This window comes from Trachypithecus francoisi, unplaced genomic scaffold, assembly GCF_009764315.1.
Source record: "Trachypithecus francoisi isolate TF-2019V2 unplaced genomic scaffold, Tfra_2.0 Lachesis_group4, whole genome shotgun sequence".
Classification (NCBI taxonomy): Eukaryota; Metazoa; Chordata; class Mammalia; order Primates; family Cercopithecidae; genus Trachypithecus; species Trachypithecus francoisi.
Genome location: NW_022681469.1, coordinates 64,057,846 through 64,082,616, shown reverse-complemented (window position 1 = coordinate 64,082,616; position 24,771 = coordinate 64,057,846). Strand labels below are relative to the sequence as shown.

The 24,771-nt window shown below is 32.9% G+C and overlaps 1 protein-coding gene across 1 annotated transcript in view; it reads left to right on the top strand.

The window, feature by feature from the left end:
- SEMA3A (semaphorin 3A) overlaps positions 1 to 24,771 on the top strand; it is a 220,546-nt gene that overhangs the window by 117,198 nt on the left and 78,577 nt on the right. Inside the window, exons 5-6 of the mRNA XM_033193060.1 lie at positions 13,770 to 13,863; positions 21,888 to 22,007. Of these exons, the coding sequence (XP_033048951.1) occupies positions 13,770 to 13,863; positions 21,888 to 22,007 (214 nt within the window). The remainder of the gene's footprint in view (positions 1 to 13,769; positions 13,864 to 21,887; positions 22,008 to 24,771) is intronic.

Here is a 24,771-nt window from a genome sequence, read left to right as displayed (position 1 = left end):
CCAATTACCCTGATTTATCATTACACATTGTGTACTAGCGTCAAAACATCACATTTACCCCATAATATGTACAACTATTATGTATCCATAATAAGTAAAAATAAAAAAATATGGTTTCAAATTAGTATTCAATATAATAATGCTATATAATAAAGTACAAATATGTGTGTATATATATGTACAAATAAAGCATCTCATATCAGATGTCCATCATTTAATGCCCTTTAATATAAATTTAAAGATAGGAAATCTTATCATACATTGGTTTATTTACAAAAAAATTTTAATTCATCGGTTTTCAATCAAGTTTGGGCCTGGTTTACATTTTGACAGTCAAAGTTTTTAATATGTTGTTATGTATTACTGTGAAGATAAATGTCCAAACGACTCAAATTATTACATAAAATTTACAGAATAAAACTTCTATTTTTATTATAATTATTTTAATACAGGTATGAATATCACTATTAATTGGCATCATACATTATTTAAGTGATCCTGTAAAAAGGAGACAAGATTTGAATGTGTGCATTTTTAGATGTAGATGATGGCTCTGAAATGATGACATCTGCAATTTTAATTTTGCCAAAGCCAAAATCTAGTTTTTCTACTGACTTTTTTTGAGTTTGAATAACAACAGTAATTTATAGAAATTATTTGAACTCGAAATCTAATAGCATCTTTGACTTTGCTTGTAGATATTTCATATTCAACATGCTCCTAGGTTTTTCTTAATCAATCCTTAAAACGGACATTGGGACTAAATTATTTCAAGTTTAACAAAATATAACCTTTTCTTTTCTTTTCTTTTCTTTTTTTTGAGACGGAGTGTCACTCGGTCGCCCAGGCTGGAGTGCAGTGGCCGGATCTCAGCTCACTGCAAGCTCCGCCTCCTGGGTTCACGCCATTCTCCTGCCTCAGCCTCCCGAGTAGCTGGGACTACAGGCGCCCGCCATCTCGCCCGGCTAGTTTTTTTTTTTTTTTTTTTTGTCTTTTTTTAGTAGAGACGGGGTTTCACCGGGTTAGCCAGGATGGTCTCGATCTCCTGACCTCATGATCCGCCCTTCTCGGCTAACTTTGCTATTTGGCCGGGCGCGGTGGCTCAAGCCTGTAATCCCAGCACTTTGGGAGGCCGAGACGGGCGGATCATGAGGTCAGGAGTTCGAGACCATCCTGGCTAACACGGTGAAACCCCGTCTCTACTAAAAAATACAAAAAGCTAGCCGGGCGAGGTGGCTGGCGCCTGTAGTCCCAGCTACTCGGGAGGCTGAGGCAGGAGAATGGCGTAAACCCGGGAGGCGGAGCTTGCAGTGAGCTGAGATCCGGCCACTGCACTCCAGTCCGGGTGACAGAGCGAGACTCCGTCTCAAAAAAAAACTTTGCTATTTGAAGTAAAGCTAGAGAATGGCAAGTATTTAGAAGATAAATGCAGTGTAGTTTTGGAGATCAGATGAGTTACAGTGCTTTAGAAGGGTTGCCGACTCAAATGTCTACAGTGCTCAGACAGGTGATATAAAAATATAGAAACATATTAATAGATTTTTTTAAAAATGCAAAATAATAAGGAGTAATTGAAACATTAAATTCGCCCTTGAAAAGCCCTTAGATTTCATGAAAAGGCCTTCAAATTCAAGATTTCACAACTCTGTGTCAAGTAAATAAAGCATGTCTCTGGGCTAGATTCACTCCATACACTGTCAGTTAAAGAAACTGCATAATGGGATACAGGGTCCCTACTTATTGTAATATATGTCTCTTATGGTCCTTGTAAAAAATATTTAAAATAGAGAAAAAATTTACAAATAGAATAAATTCCTAAATCCCATATGTTAAAGACCTAATATTTTAATTCATTTTCTTCAAAGTGTTTCTCCACACACCTTAAATAGTTGTCATAGCATTCCATATTGCTTCTGCAATGAAATAGTAGAGTTATTAAACGTCTATTTTTAATACCTATCTCATAATCAGTTACATAGATAGGCAATACTTTGCCATTCCCCTCAACTGGCATTAAAATTTTTCAGTATTTTAAATACTGAGTTCACCATGATGAACTTCTTGCTTTGATTTTTTTTCTTTTTTCTTTTCATAAAGATATATTTACAGTAAAATAATCAAGTTAAATTGTATGGACATTTTTAACGATCCTCCAAATTCCCAAATTATTCTCTAAAATGTGCATTATCGCTAAAAATTGACAGAATTGTCTCTTTCCCAGAATAACTTTGTCAAAATAACAATTATTTTTGAAGTCTTCGCTAATTTGCTAAAAGAAAATCATATAGTTACATCATACCATTATGACAGCGCTTGAATGACAAGGCTTTGCTGAAACAAAGTTTGGTATAAATAAAATGTTAATACTTTTGGCCTCGTCACTTCCCAGATGGCATCCCTGAAAAAAACCTTGAAATGTAAAGAAACCATATGACTAGATTCCAATTCTTTTTACAGGACATATGCTCTTTTCTGTTGACATATTTACATTTAGGTTGATAAAATTTCCCAGTGATGTCTAATCATGGATTTGACAAACACGTTTATAAAAAGAAGTGGTAAAAAAGTAATAGCTTTACTTTCACAATTTAGTACTAAAAACATTGATGCTTTAATAAATTATAATATCACAAATAAAAATAACTGTGTTTTGAATGTAGAAGACTTAAAATGCACATATGAAGAGATCAAGTCGATTGTTCTATTACTTTACTTTTTGTAGACCACTGATTTGCTTTCTGACTCAGCTTACTTTACCAGGTCTCACTGGGGCAAAATGTTGTAGAGTAAATTGTTCATGTTCTGGACTTTCTCATTCTAGCCAAGATAGAATTTTCCCTTTCATTGTTATATATCTTGGGAGTTAACAGGCATTCATAGCTGAATAATTATACCATGGCAGGCATATGATATCTGCATAAACTCAAATTAAGCTCCTATTAAAAACATAATCTACATGAAGTTTGAACATACATGCTTTCTGTTTTCCTTGGATTCTACCATTAATTTTAATGATGACAAAAAGCAGATGAATTATGACCCCAATGTTTTTTGGGGGAACCCAGATAAATTCAGGTCCCTTAAATTTAAGCGGGCAAATCCTATTTAATCCAACTCTAAGGGTTCTGTGCATGTACACATTGTTATTAGAATGGGAATGGGTAACATGATACTAACTTTTCACAAACTTGTAAACAAAGTGACTTTATATATTTTTGCAAATAAAGTAGAAAATATGTTAATTCATTCTATTTACTTTTACTATATTAACAGTATAATGTGAAGACCATATTAAATACAACACTATCTGTTCACGGTCAATTCAGTTCAGATGAATTCAAGGTCTAATACATGCTTGAACTAAAGGAACTGCAAAAGCATATTAAGAGACAGTATATATGGTATAACAACTCTTTATGTCTGAAGTGTATCAGTAAACTAGCATAGTCGAGTAAATCAAGTACAAAAAAAAATCAGGTTTTTATGATCTCTCCACTAACTACTGTTCTGGAAATAGGTTATGTGGTTTTGCTACAAACCAGCTGTGTGAAATTAATAGTTACTTTACTTTGTCTCTGTCTCTGCTACTTTAGCTACAAGTGGAATAATCACACCATGTATTTCAAGGGGCATTATAAGGATAAAAAAGTAAATATCTACAAAGCACTTAAAAGATTGTTCTTGGCCAATCGCTGCCTAACAGTTATTAGCAATAATTATCCTAGAAAATGAATTATTCATATGCTATCTATCATAACAAAGATATACCATAAGTGTACCATAAGTGTATCTGTGGTAATAAATTATAATTAACTAAATTTCTATAGGTTTTACATATGCTTCCTTATGTTAATACATATTTTTATTTCATTTAATCCTGGAATCGGTAGAGGGTTTCCATTTCCTAGATAAGAATATTGACACTTCAAAGATATTTTTAAAACTTGTTTTAGAATATACAATCAATAATTTTACAATGAGGCAGAGAATCTAGATTTCATAATCGATAAACCATAATATTTTTACTACATGCACCTTAAAGGTTAAGTAATGGGGAAATTCTTAGTCACAGAAAAGCCACATAATGCCTGGTGACCAATATCAAAGGTAAGATTTCTGCTACAATAGAGAAGTGCTTGAATGGACACAATAGAAGTTGAAGTCAATGGCCAGGCACAGTGGCTCCTTCCTATAATCCCAGCACTTTAAGAGGCCAAGGTGGGCAGATCACTTGAGGTCAGGAGTTAGAGACCAGCCTGGACAACACGGTGAAACACTATCTCTACTGAAACTACAAAATTAGCTGGGCAGTGACACATGCCTGTAATCACAGCTACTTGGGAGGCTGAGGCAGGAGAATCACTTGAACCCAAGAGGCCTAATTTGCAGTGAGGCAAGATCACGCCACTGCACTCCAGCCTGGGTGACACAGCCAGACTCCGTCGCAACAAAAAACAAACAAAAAAGGCCCAGCACTGTGACTCATGCCTGTAATCCCAGCACTTTGGGAGGCCGAAGTGGGTGGATCACCTGAGGTCAGGAGTTGGAGACCAGCCTGGCCAACATGGTGAAACCCTGTCTCTAGTAAAAACACAAAAAATTATCCTGGCATGGTGGCAGGTGCCTGTAATTCCAGCTACTCGGGAGGCTGAGGCAGAAGAATCACTTGAACCCGGGAGGTGGAGGTTGCGTTGCAGTGAACCAAGATCATGCCATTGCACTCCAGCTTGGGCAACAGCTACGTCTCAAAAAAAAAAAAAAATGTTGAAGTCAATGAGGGCAGGGACAAAGCATTCCTACTTAGATTCAGTCTGTAGATCAACTTTCTGGGAATATGGTCTAGCTTGATAATAAATATGATCTTTCCTTCTATTTTAGATTCTAGTAGAGATTCTCTAGGAACAGAGGTTTTAATCAGTAAAGAAATTCTAGCCTAGATACAACTAAAGATCAATCATACAGATTATACATGAATATTAAACTGGATTATATTTATATAGATGGAATAATTTTACTGTTTAATAGGTAAAATGTATTTTTGTCAAAACAATTATTAAGCAATTATAGTTGCTTTGTAGTTGTGGTTGCTGAGATTTTTTTCCTAAAGTGTGGAGTTTTTGAAAAAATAGTAGTTGTTATTTGAGTAAGCAAAATAACTAGAATTAATGATTAAAACATTTTAGTTAGCAACTACATTTTAGATTTAAAATTAAATATTATAATTATTATACATCTAAAGCTACTCAAAACTATTAATTAATATAAAAAAGTTAATATACTCAGACCCAAATTTCCTTATAGGCACACATCTTCCTTAAACTTTTATCTTTCACTGAAGTTCTTCTTTCAATTTATAATAGTAACTTATTTGCAGCAATTTATTGTTTGCTTTATTGAAGGGAAAGGTAAAATTCTAATGGTATATGGCTGTAAATCATAGCTAAATCTAAAGTAGGGTTAATACATTATAAACAAGGCAGAAAATTATACTTTCTTTTGTTCGTGTGAGTTTATATTTTAAATTCCTCAGCACTTGGTGACAGAGATCAGGGTTACATTTCTTTGCATCTTCCCACAATGTATATTGTTAAATAACTACTTCTGACAGACTAATTTTATGAAGCTTATAATTAGTGATTGCTTTCATATTCTTTTGAAGATCCAAGGACTCTTAATAGCTTGCAATTTTGAAATAACTATGGAAAGTAAGGAAATTTCATACAGGTCAGGAAACCAAGTTTAAGCAATTTGATTAGCAGAAGAATGAGGGCTGAGGTTCAATAATTGAATTTATAAAAATAAGTGAATTCCATATAATAGCATGTAGACAGTGCAAAGGAAAAGATATTTTAAAAATCTGGATAATCTCTGTATTTATTTACAAGGATGGAGACAAGGAATGAAAGCAGACATAAGTGTAGATGTTCAGAGTGATATGACCTTAAAATTATACCGTGTTAGAAAAGGAAAGACCTTTGCATAATTAATTTAGAACTTCTTACCATGACTACATAAAGTCCATAACTTTTTAAGATTGCTGATAAAACATATGTATGATTTGCTTCATTTTTTAGCTTTTTTTTGATAGCTTTTTTTAAGCCATAGCTTTGTTGGAATATCAAAGAGGATTCTGATGCTACAGATGTTGAGAAACATGAGTTAAAGAAGCTAAGTGACTTGACCAAGTTACAGCATGCAACACTTAAAATTCCTATAAACGGCCATAATGCACAAAAAGACCTAATTCTTCCCTTCCCAAGCTATGGCAAATCGTTCTTTGCCTGCTACCAGGCTTGTGTGTCTCTAAATCGTCCCTGTCAGATTCATCATCATATTGCACCTCTTTGATGCTATTGTTCTGCAACTAAAATTATCACTGTGTCACTGGCACCTTCTGAATACAGACTAAATTGCTTATTTTGGCATAGAAAACTCTCCAAAGTTTGGCCCCCACATTTATTTTCCAGCTTCATCTTTTTAATATATGTATATATTCCTCATTGTCCAAACTCAACTTTATGTTATTCTTCAAGTATGAATTATATTTATTTTCTTTGGAAATTTTGCTGATGCTATTTTCTCTAGATAGAATAATCTGTCTCCCTGCTTTCCTCTGCCCTCTCTCTGTGGATTCAACAGGCCTCCTACACTCATATCCAGTCCACACAGACACACACACCCACACCCACACATACATCTTTCTAAAAAATACATTTTTCAAGAACTCAATCAGATAAAGGTACTATTTATATACTAAAACAGAACATTCACTCGACTCATATTGAACTCTTACGGTTTCCAGTTTCTACTATTTTAGTGTGTTATGAATACTCAAAAATAAAATAGTTTTAGTGTATTGTAAATATACTAAAATAAAATTGTTTCTACTATTTTAGTGTGTTATTTTGTGTAAATAATATTATGTTTGTGAATCCTGCATTTTTTATAGTGGTTAAAACCATGTTTTTGGAAAAAGATGTTATCAAGTTCTTATTCCCTCCATTATTAGCTTTGTGATTTGTTATTATATGCAAAATGTCTCAGTTTTCTCGTCTGCAAAGCAGGTATTATAATAGTAGGGTTGTCATGAAGATTAAGTGAAATAATATATACATGAAGTTTTAAGGCAATGTTAACACTTAAGTGAAATAGCTAAGAAATAATTTATAAACTCTGCAATAATGTATGTAATGTATTATTGTTACATAATTTTTGTTGTACTCTGTGGTGTACTCCTTGAGATTCACAACTACATCTTCCACCTCCATATTCCAAATACCTATATAAACCTTACATAGAAACAACTCGATATGTATCTACTGAATCATCAATATTTATATTAGTGCTTCAAAGACTTACATAAATTAATAAAGCCTCAAAAACAAATACAATGGTGAAAATATCAGAAATCAATTACATATTTCCATAAACAGAAAATTACATTTCACAAACCCAAGCAGTTTCTCCAGTTTGCTCCTCCACTTGCCTACATCCCAGAGCTGCAAGTGGTAATTTCCACTGAGCAAAAGCAGTCAGGAAGAAAAAACTACTGGAATGATGGGATACACAGGAGAGACATTACATTAATCAGAAATAAGTTTATGTTCCACAAATAAATAATTTGATAATTTTACCTATCAGTGAGGTTGACCCTTTTGAGAGGGGTAACATTTATTGATTAGCTTAATATAAAAATCAGGTGAAGAATTACAAGGCCTAATGAAAATTAAAGAGGAGCAAGATTAGCATAAAGATAAAGGGACTTTAAGCTATAGGTTTTACTTTTTAATCTTTTGTAACAAGAGTAGACTAATATTTGAAGTCTGTAAGCATCAATAATATATTAATAATAACACATATACCACCAAGATGATAAAGAGTATCATATTTCCCAAAACTCACTTTAAAACTTAGTAATATTTGAATTTTGTAGGCTAACATCTCCCACACAATTGTGTTCACATCTGTGTCAGATCCTTAAATTATTAACTCCTGAAGGCGAAATTATTAGCTCCTGGGATGTGTCTTGCTACTCTTTGTATGTAGTTTTTCCATAGTCTCTTCCATCCAGTTACTAATTTTTTCACTCATTCATTGATTCTTTTATGAGCTTTAACTCAGTGCAAAGCTCTATATTTACATTTGAAAGAAATGCAGTTAGATTTGTCCCTCACCTTTAAAAATAATCTAATTTAAAAAAAAGGAATACTGGATTAAGAAAATGTGGCACATATACACCATGGAATACTATGCAGCCATCAAAAAGGATGAGTTTGCGTCCTTTGTAGGGACATGGATGCAGCTGGAAACCATCATTCTTAGCAAACTATCACAAGACGAGAAAACCAAACACCGCATGTTCTCACTCATAGGTGGGAACTGAACAATGAGATCACTTGGACTCGGGAAGGGGAACATCACACACTGGGGCCTATCATGGGGAGGGGGGAGGAGGGAGGGATTGCATTGGGGAGTTATACATGATATAAACGTTATGCACATGTACCCTAGAACTTAAAGTATAATAAAAAATAAAAAAAAATAAAAATAAAATAAAAAAAATGTAAAAAAAAAAAAAATAAAAAAAAAAAAAAAAATAAAAAAATAAAAAAATAAAAAAAAAAAAAGGAATACATGCATCATCAAATATCAAGTTTGAAGTTTAAAGAAAATAACAGAAGAAAGATGTGAATAGATTGCTATGCAAGTTCCAGAGATAATACATTTTTCTCTGCTGGGGAAAATAAATGGATATTTAATGTACTGTGCATCATGGCCTAATCTTTACATAATAGGTAAAATTTGTACCTGCTTAGATTAGGGAAAAGTGACTCTAAGTACATGAAGAATGACATACAGGAAAAATAGAGTGAGTATTTGTTCATCTGTACTACCATTAAATACCACTTAGCATAACTCCTGGCCTAAAAAAACAACCCAAAAACTAAACTGATGTTTTCAGTGTGATCCCTCCTTGTAGATCTCATGGACTTTTTCTACTACGATTGTGATCTGATGTCAAAATTTCTCTTCCTGGAGGTCCTCTGACTGCGGACTCTCTATTGTGTGCTGTTAAGGGCATAGGATTCAGGATTTGGACACGTGTTGTTCAATGGAAATGTTCTGTATTTGCCTTTATCCATTATAGAAGCCACTAGCTGCATGTGACTATTGACATCTTGAAATGTGACTCATGAAGCTGGAGAATGGAATTTTTCCTTTTGATTAAAGTTAAATAACCACAAGCAACATGTGACTGTAGTATTGCACAGTGTATATCTAAAGTTGCCTTTTAAGGAAAAGTAAATTATGGATAAATTTGATCTGCAGAAGGATCTCTTTTGGTCAAAGCGCAATATGTCACAATATTTCCTCTGAGATCTTATTACACTCTTTATTTGCTGAAGCCAGTAGTTTCACCCTATATAGCTATTGCCTGTATACTATTGTTAATTCAAGTATGTGCAAAGGAAGGCTAACCAATTATATCAGCAGGAATCTCTGAAGACTTCCAGGAAGTGACTTTTGAATTTAATCTCAAAGGAAAAGAAGGTCACCCTCAGGTTGGGGGCTGAGGATGAGTAAGAGCAGAATGAAGGGGTCTCAGGCAGAGATGAGAAAAGGATGGCATGACCAAGGGAATATAAAATAATTTAGTATAACTGGCATACAAAGTGTCTTTTGTGAGAAACAGAAAGGCAGAAAATGCAATTTGAAAAAAAAAGATAATATACATTCTTTCAATACTGTCCAACTATTAGTTTTCACATAATGTTATGCAATTTCCCACCTAAAATATTTATCCTATCACATATATAAAGGTTTCCTTTCTTTTCCTTTCCTTTCTTTTTCTTTTACAAACATCATTTACGTTTTAATCATTAAATAAAACAGCTAAAATTACAACTTTGTTACCTAAATTTATGACTTGGACAAGATTGAGATTTAGGAAATTTATTGCCATGAAGTCACCAATGGTTTATAATTTATAAGACTTTGGATTAGACATTAGCACAGTTATTATTTCCTCTAATGCCTTACCTCACCACAGTCTAATAACATTCAGGAAATCCAAAAGACAAAGGGGAGAGAGTGGTCTTGAAAGCTAAAAACAGTCGTTGAAAACTGATGCAATCATGTAATAAAATATAGCACAAAAACTTATATGATATGCTCATAGCATCTGCTAAAGCAATTAGAATTCGTGTAGCTAAAGTTTTATTCATGTATTTCTACAGTGAAAACTCTTTCAACCCAAGTAAGACATATAAGCTATACAGTTGAATTGTATACATTGGTCTTAGGATTTTCAGTCTTATTACTTGCATATGTGATCTATTTCACACTCTTCCAAAACAGAAATCCACTGGGTAGCAATCAGATTTTGAAAGTCTTTCCAAGTAAAGCCAGATAGTGGTCTCTGTGATATTTTTCATATGATAACAAAGGGTGTTAATATGCAATTATATTAACACTGTTCGTTCCTGATAATTCAATACCTTCACACATCTAAATTAAGGTCTTGCTCATTAGATAACAGAAACAGCAATATTAGTGTCTCTTTATATCAATGACATTAAATTTGTCAGATATATTAAAGAGGACACTGTTTTAATTGATGATTTTCACATGCATTCTATGTAATAATGTTGTAAATTTTAGAGATTCTCAACAAAATATTTTAATGAATTGGCAGTTATATTCCTTTTGAAAGAATGTCACATATTAGAAAAATAATGTACTTTTTCTAATTTAAATTATTTTTTTCATGAAATGTTTTCAATTAGCTTCTCATCTACCTATAAGAAAGAAGAATTTTCAATGCATTGTGAAAGGTCAAAATATTTATGTATATTTCAAACATGCCTTATAATTAAGACTGATAAAAATATAGACTGGCATTTCCACTGTGACATAAGATATTTCAATCATAGTAGAACAAAATAAGTTTACTGTAATGACTATAACCAATGGTTAAGGAAAATTAATAAATCTGTTTCAAGGACATACTAAATATTTTGTAGACATTATTACAAGAAGTCTTCACTTCAACTATGGGATTTTCTTATCTGCTTATTACAGGAGTCTGAGTTTCAGAAGGGTGTAGGAACTTGCCTGAGGCACAGAGCTAATAAAAGGCATAGCCAGAGATAACACCCAGTTCTGCCCGATTTCAACATCCTTAAAGTCCATTATTACATGTAATGGGCATGAATTTTACACTACAAACATGTGTAAGAAATGTCATTTTATCTCCCTATCCAAAAATCAAATTATATTTATTTCAGATCCTCATCTCACTGGACTGGAAAGGAAATTCAGTTTATTTTGATTCCCTGTGGAATCATATGAGAATATAGAAGATTTACAGGGTAGATTCCCAGAAATTTGGGTGGGAGTTACATTAAAAGGAAACATATTATGTATCAGTAAAAGAGGTGACTAACTTAGTATTTATTTATGGGGTCAAACAAAAAGGAGGAAAGGAAAGGGATGCCAGCTTTGAACACATTACCTGACACCATGACGAAGGATAGTTTTTCATCTTCTCTTGAACCATAACTGACATGCTTAACCTCTCTTCCTATGAGGTCTAATCCTTTACCTTGTAAATCAAATACTGCATGAAATTGGAAGTACTTCTCATCTACCTTGGCATTGTCTGATTAACTTGGACATATGATCCCAGACATAAAGTATCTTATGCTTTGAGGAGATAGCACCTCTGTCTGTATCAGTAGTGTAAAATATCTTATCAAGTACAAGAAAAGATAATATTTATAGCAATAATTTCTACCACACTACCACTTTGTTGTGCTGCTTCTTTTAATCTGTAATATATAGTCACATATACAAACTTTAATATTTTGTATGAACTGTGACAATAGGATATAGGCCTTTTATTATGTTTCCTTTTTACTATTTCCTAATTTTTAATCAAAACACACATATATCTGGGTATTTCTTTAATGATTCTTCTAAGTTTTTGAATAGAATATGTTGTTTCATATAATTTTAATATTTAAATGCCTATGATAAATTTGTATTTGTGAAAACGTTTTGAATTTAGTGATTTATATAAATGTCTTAATGTAATATTTCTTTCATATTATGTTAGGAAAGTAGAAAATAACGGCAACAACCTGTGTTAATTTCCATATTATTTTGTTATACTGGTAATAGTAACATTATTAATAGAATAGAAATGAAAAGCATTTTTAAAATTTTGCTGCTTTTAAAATGGTTCAAATAAATTATACAACCCTCCCAATTAACTTGTGAGGTTAAATATCCTTATCTGTGCTGACATTTTAGGACTAGAGGCTCAGAGATATGAAACAGTGACCAGAAAACCAGAGATAAGTCTGGTGCCTGGCTCATTGCGTTTTCCACTGTAATTTAGCACAATTCTGTGAAAGCCCATAAATTATTTCACAGTATAGATTTTAGAACTAAGCTAAAGAAATATCATTGGTACGGGACAGCTAATTGCCAAATACAGAATAAATGCAAAGAAAGAAGAATAGAATTGGTAATTCTCATTCACAGTAATAAAAACAGAACACTTGGAATTTCTTCCTTTTTTAACTTTCGTCCTTAATTCAAATGAGTATTAAGAGTAATAATTTGAAACCCTGCCATTAGTTCCATCAGAAATATTAAATGTTCAATAAAACGATCCTTACTGATCATAAAATGGACATCATTTACTATCCCAAGATGGTAGAAAATACTTTTATGTGAATAGTAGAGAAATTGCCAAAAAATAAAAAGCTATTTTATTTCAGTCGGTGGACAACTTAATGTGCTACTAGAAAAAGCATACATATTCTTATCTAATTAATTCCCAGGGCACTTGGTTCTTAAAAGAATGCTCAGAAATGTCCCCAGATTTACTCCACTGTCACAAATAGATTGCAGTAGGTAGACACATTCTGACAACAGGGTCTCAAGCATGAATTAGTTATCTTCTTATCAAGATTTTTGATGTCATGCTTCCCTGCACATATTCTACCTTGAGACATGTGTATTTTTTTATATGTAGTCAAAAGTTTATTCCTGTTTCTGAGTACTTAGGGACCCAACAGAGCAGGCTTTCCCGTGGTAATAATGTGCTTGTTATTCCAATGACAGCACCTCCAGGCACACTGCTCTCCTAACCTGGGATATTTCCCTCTTAGAGAAGTGAATGAGGCATTTCAGGCACTTCACCTGCTACTGATGTAACTTAAAAATACACAAGCATGTAGCCACCAAAGATGTACAAAGGACATAGTGGGGAAAATAAATTTGATGGCTATTTAGCATGTCTTCTGGAAAGTACATACAGACAAGATTGTGTAATTTATTCTAGACAACTAGCGTAGTGAATTGCTATTTTTCTCTTCTACAAAGGAAGGAAATGAGTCATTTTATTTAAGTTTAACATTCTTTCCTCAAAAGCCATTATGATAGATCTTAACATACCTGTGTGATAAAATAATCACTCTCCTCCTATCATGACACATCCTGTTCTTTATCGTTCATTTACACATTATTACTTGCAATGTGCTAATTGTTACTAAATATCATTAAGCTAAGTAGATATTTGGCTAGTGTTACCTACCTTCAATACACTTGATTTTTTTTGCCATCTCAGAAGTTTGAACAAATAAAAATAACTCTTGTGTTGGACATGAATACTTGACATCTCTGATTAACTGATGTGTTGAAAACACTCCTTTTTATATATAAAGGAAACCCTTTTCTCTCTTTTTTTAAATCTGCAGGACAATATTTTTAAGCTGGAGAACTCACATTTTGAAAACGGCCGTGGGAAGAGTCCATATGACCCTAAGCTGCTGACAGCATCTCTTTTAATAGGTGCGTAGTCAACAATCAAACAGTGAGTTTTCTACAGATAACAGTTTCCATGTTCTTTTTTACCTACCAAGATTTTCCATTATTGAAATAATAATTGTTTTACAAGGAAATTAGTTGTGATATATTCAAATGTTTGAAAATGAAGAAGAAACACTAAATGGTATTTTCATTATTGCACCAAGTAGTCTGATTCTTTTAATTGAAATGGAATAGGATCTTCAAATGGCTCAATTACTGTTCATCCCCACTTGGTACAGTTGGCAAAGACCCATTGTGTTACCTTATGCTGGCTCATTCTAATATATTACATATGCTGGCTAAGGGAAGATACATTCTGTATTCACCTTTACTGAAATTAGCTAGCTCTTCTTTTTTGGAAAATCTAAAAAAAAATTTGATGTAACTTCCTCTACCCTTTTCTGTAACCATCTTCTTTTCTAGTTTTCTCCTCTTTTCATTTAGCATTGCTTATACGTGGGGAATGCTTATAGTTCAAAATAATAGATGTAGATACAAATAAGATAAAACTTTAGTCTGTACTGAAAAACAAATAATTTTTTCCAGACTCTTTTAACTACCTCTGGACTGGAGTTAACTAAATACACAAACAAAAAGTGGCAAATCATGAAGTAATTTTTAAAATTTTTGTTTTCTCTTTCTTTTATCATTTTTTTCTTTCTTTTTTATTTTGTAAATTTTGAGCATACCAACAACCTAAAACATAAAAAAATTCTGGGTGATGATTCTGTTCTTGAATGTATTTTTCTACATAATTGTGTAGAAATTATGTACTTTTTGGTTTCCCTTTTCTGTAAAATATGCAAAAGAATTATTTAATAGCAAAACAAAATAATAATGAAACTTTTAAAATCTAAAATTTCTAATTAAATTTTAACTAATAAACCTTGATTAAAAAATTAAATTTAGGTAATCTGATGTGTCATAAGTTTATAAAGCTTTCCATGTTACTCTTCTTTTTTTTTCTACTCAGAAAAATAAAGTCTAGTCATATTGACTGCCATATTAGCCATGAAGATACATATATTTTTTCTGTATTCTCTAGTGTTTTCTTTTATCACCATGTTTCACTAATCCTTATTCTATTAAGAAGAAATCCATTGTGGCATGAATTATCTCCTCTGTTGCTTTTCAAATAGGGACACTTTTAGTCCATTTCATGCATTTATGCAGCATTTTAACAAAAGTTTAAGACCTGAAGGAATGCAGCATACCTAGCACACTTACAGTTTTCCTATTCACGGATGGCCTAGTGATTATTTGTGGATGACTTCCTCAAAAATACATGCTGAAATTTGAACGTTGTTTTAAACAAAAGGTAGGAGTCATATTTTGTATGAACTTACAACCTATACTTATTTAAATTGCACACTGAAAAAAGGATAGATATTCCTTAAAAAGCAGTATGCTGAAGTGTGCCCAAAGCAGCTTTAATTTGTGCTATGTTTCTCAGTAGGGACTTGCTTGATTATTTATTTTAATATTCCGCTGAGAAAGAATGATGACAAGTAGGTATTACATAGTTCATATGGTATGCAACCACCCAAAGTCCACAAAGAAAATGAAACTCCACAGTTCTAGTTTTATATTTGAATATCTTTGAAAAAGCTATATAGTTTTATGAAAAGGCAAAGAGAATGAGTGAAGTTCAGAAGGTCAAGAAGATGATGTGGCTAGAAAGAACAATAGGTGTTTCAGAAAAAGAACTTTCAGATGGAAGTGCAGACCTAACCTATCCAATATGGTAAAATAGTTTAGTAACTTTCAGAGGCATGTAGTGCTTATTGACAAGACCAAATAATTTAACTTCTGAATTCATTGAATAGCAAAATACAGAAAAAGAAACAGGCCTTATTATACCTGGTAAAATCCTTCAAAATACCTGAAACACCATTTTAATTCAACAGCTGTAACTCTCTGTGTTGAAGTTATTTGCTTTCTTTATAACTGTGCTATAAATTCTTCCTCTTATGGTACATTTAATTCCCCTTGTTGGGTTTTCCTTGGCATTTTCTCTCATACTGCTCTAAAAAGAATGCTCACTAGTTTAATGGAGATTTTTAACATAAATATTTTCTACAGCACTTCCCAAACTCTTTTACATACAAGGGTAACAGCTGTCTCAGAAATAAACAGGTTGTACTTTGTATATCAGAAAATGGCCGTTGGGAAAACCTATCTTCCCAAAAGCTTTTGGATACCTTCTTCACTTTACAAATAAGATAGACATTTCAAGGTGGTTCCAGGCTGCTTCCTTCCCCAATACTGGGAAATAAAATTTCAGCCTGGGCTCAAACCATCTGTAAACTGGTTAGATGGATCTTGGCAGCAAATATTTTTTATACCATCAATCCCACTAGGAAAGAAGTAGTTTCAAACAGTAGTAAACTTTAAAATGAGATGACAGCTTAACATTTTTAGTTTACAAAAACTAGCAAGGTTTAGTATGACTTCTCTCCAAAAAGGCATGAGTTTTTAAGCTGAGGACTGTTGAGAATTTGGATTATATCTTGAGTAATGTAAAGTTACCAAATTAAGTCCCCAAATCCAAGAACATGTCCTAAGTTTTTCAAACCAACATGGTAAAGTTAATTTTGCAATCTCCTTTAAAAGTGATAATTTTGTCAAGATGAAGTTGCTGCAGTCTTTATTTCTTTAAATATATATATTTTTTTTTTCTTTTTTTTTTTTTTTTTTTTTTGCTTGTTCTGTTGCCCAGGCTGGAGTGCAGTGGCATGACCTCAGCTAACTGCAACCTCTGCCTCCCAGATTCAAGCAATTCTCCTGCCTCAGCCTCCTGAGTAGCTGAGACTACAGGCATGTGCTACCAGGCCTGGCTAATTTTTATATTTTTAGGAAAGACAAGGTTTCACCATGTTGATCAGGCTGGTCTCGAACTCCTGACCTCAGGTGATCCACCCAACTTGGCCTCCCAAAGTGTTGAGATTACAGGTGTGAGCCACAGTGCATGACCTTATACTTTTTACCCTTTCTTATTTCATCCACCTGCAAAAGTTTTTTATGAATTTGTTTTTTAAAAAATCTTTTATTACAGATAGCAATTACTCACCTGCTAATAATAAATGCCAGGTGTGAACATAGCACAAGGATAAATCTCAGTATTTTCCAACACTAATTAAGTACTGTCTCACATTTTCATGATGTGAAAGAATAGTCAACTTGAGAGAAATTTTATTTTTTCATTAAAATCTTTTCCAGGCAATGCAGCACTAGTAATTTAGAAATATTCCATCTCTGAGAGGTATTATTGAGTCCTATTTCGAAGTTCTGAGACTTTTAGCTAAGGTTATATCCTGAAGTCAAAATGCTGTCTTGTCTCAGGAAAGAGCATAATTTGACATTACAAAATGCTCTCACTTGATATTAGAGCAAATAAGGAACTCTCTAAGTTAATTGCATACAATTGAGAAAATTATTTGACGCTTTCTGAGCTCAGTTTCCTTGTACATGAAATGGCATGACAGTTTTACTTTCACTAGTTTGTTGTGAGAAAAAAAACCAACATAATAGCATACTACCATTTTCGGTGCTTGTGTGATTCTGGAATATAAGCAAAGATAAAATCAGCAAACTTGTAGCAGTGGTTGCCTGTAGAAAGGCTGGGAGGGAGATTTGGTACCTTATAAATTTTACATTTTCAATTTTATACCATGTAGACATATAAACTGTTGAAAAATTTTAATTTTAAAAGAACAACATGCGTAATGAAGCCAACATATTGTATTTATTCATATAGAGAAGGTTCTCAATAAATGTAATAGTGAAAAATTTTTCTTACATCCATGGATTTCATCCATGCTGTGTGTGTGTGTGTGTGTGTGTGTGTGTGTGTGCATGCATGTGTGTGAGATAGAGGGAGTATTTTCTTTCTTTCTTTCTTTCTTTTTTTTCCCTTCTGTTTCTAATTTCTTTGCTGCTCTGTGAGTGGAATTTACTTAAGGTGTTAACAACATAATGGCTTGGTGTTTAAGTTTGTTTGATATTTTGCTCACATCCATGTCACACTTTTCACCTGTGTTAGTAATGCTGCAATTTCTTCAGGAAATGTGGTTTTGTTTCCACCTTCTGTTTCTCCTCACCACACCCTGCTTAGGAATTGTAATCCAATACATTCACTGATCTAAGCCACATTTTTACTTCATTTTGAGTTTTGAACAGAAAGTCTAGAGTATATATGAACTTTTGTTTTTAATACATACTTCTCAGGCAACTAAGCCATAATAGAAATGCAGTTCACAAAACTGTTTTTGTTCATCTCAGTAAAGTATGCTCTCCTATGAGAGAGTTAAGAAAGCTTCCAGTTAAGAAAGAATGGTCGTATACTCAAATAGCAGCTTTTGTATTTGACAGTTTCTGGATGATAGTTTACATCTGTCAGCACTAATTTGTCTTAGTTCAATATATTATTTTTGAAATGTTAAACTGCCCGTGTGGTATTTTTTTTGAGAGGCTTAAAGATCTTGTAGGGTATAGTATTCACAACCACCTTTTAATGTAGATAATAATTTCTAGATATATGATTCTACCATCAATTTAATAAAATTGGACAAATGTTTATTTCTTTCACAATTGTCTTGGTATATGTGAACAGTCCTAAAGTAGGTACTTCATCATAATGCCATTTGAATTATTGCAGAATAACACTTCATTAATACACTATTTCAGATTCTCAATAAGACATATATTAGGATCAGAAAATTGTCAAATTGACACTATGCTTAAGAATCAACATATAATTTGATAACTTCATAAGTGACCTAGAAACCACAAAAGAAGTTTGCTGAGTAGGCATTTTAAAAAAATATATCCATTCTCCAAAATAAGTCAACTGAGGTATTGTAAATTTCTTATAGTCATCAGATACCTTTAGTTTATTTCAGAAAGCCACAGAATGTAAATGTCCAAGTTTATTAAATGACATATACTCTGGTTTGATATTACATTTCTTCTTAATGAGAAATAAGAGAAGATAGAATATACTACTGCCTATGTTTTTGGGCAAAACAACAAAGATGTCATATCTTATCTAGAGCAATCATCATTGATAAGACTCCCCATAGAATTCTCACCAGGAAATGTGATCTAAGGCCTGGTGCAACTAAACAGTCACTGACATTAAGCATGGACAAGATGGGAATGTGCCCTTCATGGCCACTTAATCATCTGGTACCCTCCAGTTCAATAAAATCATCTAACTCTTGCCAAAAATAATATTCATGTGGGAGGTAATTTGCTATAGCTGGAGGAACTAGTGCCTAAACTGCATACTTATTTTGGTTTATAAGTCACTTGTTTAATTCTCTTTTAGTCTTAAATGGAGTAGCTCATTTACTGCATACTTCTACTTTCTCTGAAGCACCTTCTCAACTTTTGTGAAAAGAGAAAGAAAATATTATTTCTGCCTTTACATTGATTTGCACTGATTTTTGTCTTTCTAATATGAGAGTGGATAAAAAAAGTTATAAAACAACCAAATGCAAGAGAGAGATAAACACATTTTCTATCCAAGTAACAGGTTTTAGTTGTCGATTTTACTATTTCAACTGCTTCTTGAATAGACTTTAAATATAATAAACATCATAATTATGGATTTTCTTACCCTAAAGCAAGCTAAATGACAAGACTGATTGATTAATTACATTGTTTACTCTAATATTTCCTATTAAACCTCCTGTTGACATGGTCTGACTAAATTCTGATATTAAATTGTTCAGTTTTCATTTTTTTAATTATTCTATTTCTAGTTTTTTAACTGTGGTTTAGAGGCAAAGAGGTTCAACCAGTAATTTATTATTTTTTTTTTTTTAAGAAAAGACACAAGCTATCTTCTCACAGGTGTTCCATCATGAAAATGTTTGAAATTTGCATGACCGTTTTATGATGTTTTGACAACACACTTTTAACTGAGACCCTCTTATTCACTCAGACCAATAACAAATTATTCACCTGATGTTTAAAAATACATCATCTATTTGCTAATATTTTGGGAAAAGATTAGATATTACCCTTAATAAAAATGTTGCGGTGCTTGAATATTGGTTAATATTAAAGAGACAACAGGCATTTATGTATTTCAAAGTGGCTTTGAAATTTATACATAGATTATCATAACATTTGTGCATTTTCAGAAAAGGTCTATTTCTGAAAATAAAGGCATATTTTAGTGAGAACAAGTCAGATTTCCACTTGATAGTTAAGTAAGTGAAGAGAGTATAAAGTGCTTTTGAATCCCAAAGACACCATGCTGTGACAATTTAGGATGACACGAGAGAACAATTCACTTACTAATAATTTATACTCAATAAATTATCTAACCATCACTTTTATTTATCTTCAGTCACAACAATCCAAAATGAAAGATCACATTTTTAAACTCAGTTTTCAAGATAAGATTCATATCTATGGATGTTTAGAGTAATAACATGTTCATGTTGCTCAGTGATTTTCTCTGTGTAGCTATTCTCCACTGTTCTGGAGGGTCTCCAAAATCAAGTCTGTTCAGACATATAAGTGAGACAAAGGTTCTACCAAAGGAATTGCTTTGGTTTGGGCCACTATGAATGTCAATTTTACATTGCAAAGCCCTTATTTGCAAGTAAGAATTAGGTATGTGAACATATGGTAATGTTACACAAATGCTTAAGTTTTAATTTATCTTTGCCCTCTTTATTATCTGCATATTTTCCAAATCAATAAATAAACATTTAACCTATTCGATCAACAAGATAATATTAAGATATACTGTAATTGTCATGGATTATTTGAAGGAAAATGTTTAACTTTTGTTGTTTTGTTTTCAAATGATTCACTGTATGTAGAAAGGCAATTACATGTTTTCTGGAAGAGATAATACAAGGCCCTTTCTGTTTCCAAGTAAGAAAGAGTGATTTTTACAAACTTTAGTTTATTGAAAGGTGGTATGATTAAGTGTAAAAGGCTTGGGATTAAACAAGCCTGGGTTTGAAACTTCACCTTGACTTGCCATTAGCCGAGCAACCTTGAGTTTCTTGAACTGTAAAATAGGGATAACATTATTTACATTATGGGATTGTTAACAGAACTAAATGAGATAACTTGAATGTGTCAAGCCAGTGCCAACTGCCTGACAAACACGGAGTGAAATTCAGTAAATATTAACTTCTCTTTTACATCCCCCCCTTGTCTTTTCCCTTCTATTCTTTACCGTCTGGTTATGATTCCTCCATTATTAAACTCTGACCTAGAGTTAATTCAAATTAAGTAGTAATGAGTCAAAAAGTGATGGAATCTTGCATTGGAGTGATTATGATCTGGGTTTGTCAAAATTCCTTCCTCTTAAAACACATTTCTGCTGTATATGAGGTCATGTGGTTGACTTATTTTTGGACTGGTTGATAGCTTATAACAAATAAAAACACTTCTCCCACTAGATATATTAAAAAATAAAAAGCAAGAAAAAAATTCTGGCAAAAAAAATCAGCATTTCTAAATCATAGCAAAATCTCATTAATTCAGATCCCACTGAGAAAGAAGTGTATAAAAGATTTAATTGCCATTAGAAAAAAGCTATGAATAAAGTGTTATAATGATACCTCACTCTATATTATAAGAATATTACAACCATGGTAACTCTACACATATAACAGTAAATGAAATGATATAATAAATGTAGTTTGCATTTTGTGAGTTTGTTAGTGGTCATAGTAGAAAAGAATATAATTTTATGTTTTAGCAAGATTCACTGAATCGGACTTTATTCAGATTTTCTAAGTTTGTACTAGATAAGTAGTCATACACTAAATCAGTGAATAAGTATTTGATAAAATACTTCCTTCCATAAGCACATAGGATTAAAAAATAAGTAACTCTGCATAATGATGCAGAGAGCATTTCAGTTTTCCTCTTAGCATGCTCATAACATGAAACTTGCATTTTGTTTGTTCGTTTTGCTTTGTTTTTGCCTTAACTGAATTAAAGAATGTGTATGTGGTTTTGTCACAACACAGATGGAGAATTATACTCTGGAACTGCAGCTGATTTTATGGGGCGAGACTTCGCTATCTTCCGAACTCTTGGGCACCACCACCCAATCAGGACAGAGCAGCATGATTCCAGGTGGCTTAATGGTAGGTGGTTTATGAAAGAAAATAGACATATAACATATGTAACTGTATTAAGTTACTGGAGAACTCTTTCACAGTACATGCAATATGATTTGAAATTTAGTGTGCAGTTAAGCTAGTGGTGGTGACTTCATGATGTTGGGTGTGAGAAAGTTCGGCAAAGAAAGAAAAGAGAGATTAAATATTCAGGAAAAGATTCATTTAGTGCCAAATTTGAAGTTTCTCAGTAGTTAGCTATGGAAAGAAAGATCTGGACCGGAGCTACGGAAGGGAGGCAATGGAAAAAGATAAGATGACTTACCAATTCTGTCTTATGGGGACATCACAACAAATCTTACAGGGTAGTATTTTTTTTTCCTTTACATCTCTTATTATTTCCTTGAAAACATCATCTTATATACTAGTGAATGTCAAAAATTGAATGTTATTGCAGTGTGAATAACATATTAATAGTCTTTCCCAAATTTCAAAGATATTTTAAATCATGATTTCATACGAATCACATTTAATCTTAATCATCCTAAAACCCCTCTCCTATTTTATAGGTTAGGATTTTAAGGTCAATATTTTATCTAATCCAGTAGAAGAATGTTTAGAACAGAAACCCAGTTTTCTGAACTTCAGGCACCGGCTTAACTACTCGATCAAGTAGATGCTTATTATTATTTATTACTATTACTCACTATTTTCTTTTTAGTATAGAAAATAATTTTGGCATGGCAGAAAATATACAAGCTGTATATACCCAAAATAAATAAATACTACTCTTATTCAAAATTTTAACTAAGCAATCTTTTCATATCCTCCTATCTAGAGTTCATTTTTTTTTTTTTTTTTGGTTAGTTGTTTACACATTTACCAAAAATTTTTATAAAGGTCCCTAGTATATTAATCATGGTTGTTTTTATTGTTACTTAATGATCTATATTTATGCCTACCTCCAATCTTAAAAAACAAAGCCACCCAATCTCCAATTATCCCTCCATGAAATTTATCCTGCTTGTACATAACTCATTAATAAGAATGAAGCATGAAATTTTTCCTGGTTATACATAATTCATTAAAAAGAAAGACACTTATGGTTTGTAGTCATGTTCTCAGTAAGACGCTTGAATATCTCATTCTATGAACTTCTGCCACACTTGTTGTTCCTGCCTTATTCCAGGAACCCCAAAATATAGTTCATCCCTTCTGTCTTTCATTAGTTGTTAGAGAAAAATCACAGGTCTACCTCTAGATCTCATTGAAATTCCAAAAGACCATGAGTTGCGGGACAACCTTTGTTCTGATCCATCTTATACTTCAAAGTGACTACTCAAAACACAAAACATACCTCAAATTACCTCAATCAGCACTCTTCCCTCCTGTAACAGCATTTCTGACTGTCCTATAATTTTCCGTGTCGTAGTGAGAAAGGCATGCTCCCTTCCTCCTTGTTTGACCCTTCAGCCTTGGCTCTTAATGGCATCGATGTTCTTTGATTAATTTAGTCAATTTACATTTCATTTGTTATCTTTATCTCTTTTTCAGTACTAATTTCTTCCCCCAAGCTAAAATCTTACTTATCCCATGCAAAACTGTTCTGTCATGCTATGCCACAAAGTCCCAATATATCTAAGTTCATAGCTTGGTTAGGACTTGTTTCCTCAGTGTTTCACTACCTTTACTTTAAACCTGGCATTCATCCAATAATTACTTCCTTGAAATTATTCCTCCAAAGGACACTAATGATTTTCTATTACTTTTTATTCATCTCTACTTTGACAATGTCTCCTGCCGTATTTATCATTAACTAGCCCATTCTTTTAAAGTCTCTTCTCTTAGCTTCCTCTATTTCTTGACCTCCCAAGTTTTCTCTAAATTTGACATCACTTCTTTACTGTTTTAAATCCTAATGATGCCTAACATAATTGATGATTGCATACAAACACTGTGGTAATCAAAGGGGATTAGACATGTAGTCAAATGTTCCTCTGTCACCAGGGGTAGAGAGTTTCATGGTACCTGGGTGACCATGTGAGAAATTTGGTGTCTCACTGGGGAAAAGAAAAGGTGCTGAGATGAAGAGAAGAGCATGTGCAGAACTCCAAAAACCCAGAGGAATATCCTAGAATATCCAGTATAAATTATTAGTCCTAGGATGTGTGCAGAGGCAAAATTAGTAGGAAAAAAAAAAAAAAACCCTCTTAACTTTGCTATCTGGTTTGTTCACAAACTGAAATATTTGTGTGGGAGGGAGAATGTTTGTTTTTCTATTTAGAAAGAAGACTTTGATCTACTAAGTACCCTAAAGGGCATACAGGCTTTCTCTGTCCATGAGAAACAAAATCTCATTAGAAGATGGAATAACATAAAGGAGAGTATAGTATCCATTTCATTTTTATGGCCTCGGAGGAAAAAAAAAAAGCCATCAAGTTAAAGCTGCTTTTATGCTGCACACTCACATGTTGACAGCTGAGTCTGAAGAATTTACACTGTGGGAAAACACAGTCATTGTCCACAGCTCTGTACTTCATCTCTGAAAATGTGTAGTTCATTTGAGAATTCAGTTATCAGTCTCTCAGCACTAAACGTGAGAACTGATTTTTCCAAATTAGCACAAAGGTTACATCTGACAGGGTGCAAAAAACAGAACTGCTGCAAGATGGAGGATACAGACATGTTTGAGATAGAACCAAGGGACTCTGAGTCACAAGCCTTGTGACATTAAATGCCATTACACAATAAAATTGAAAACGTAATGTTTACACATTCATGCATAAAATAA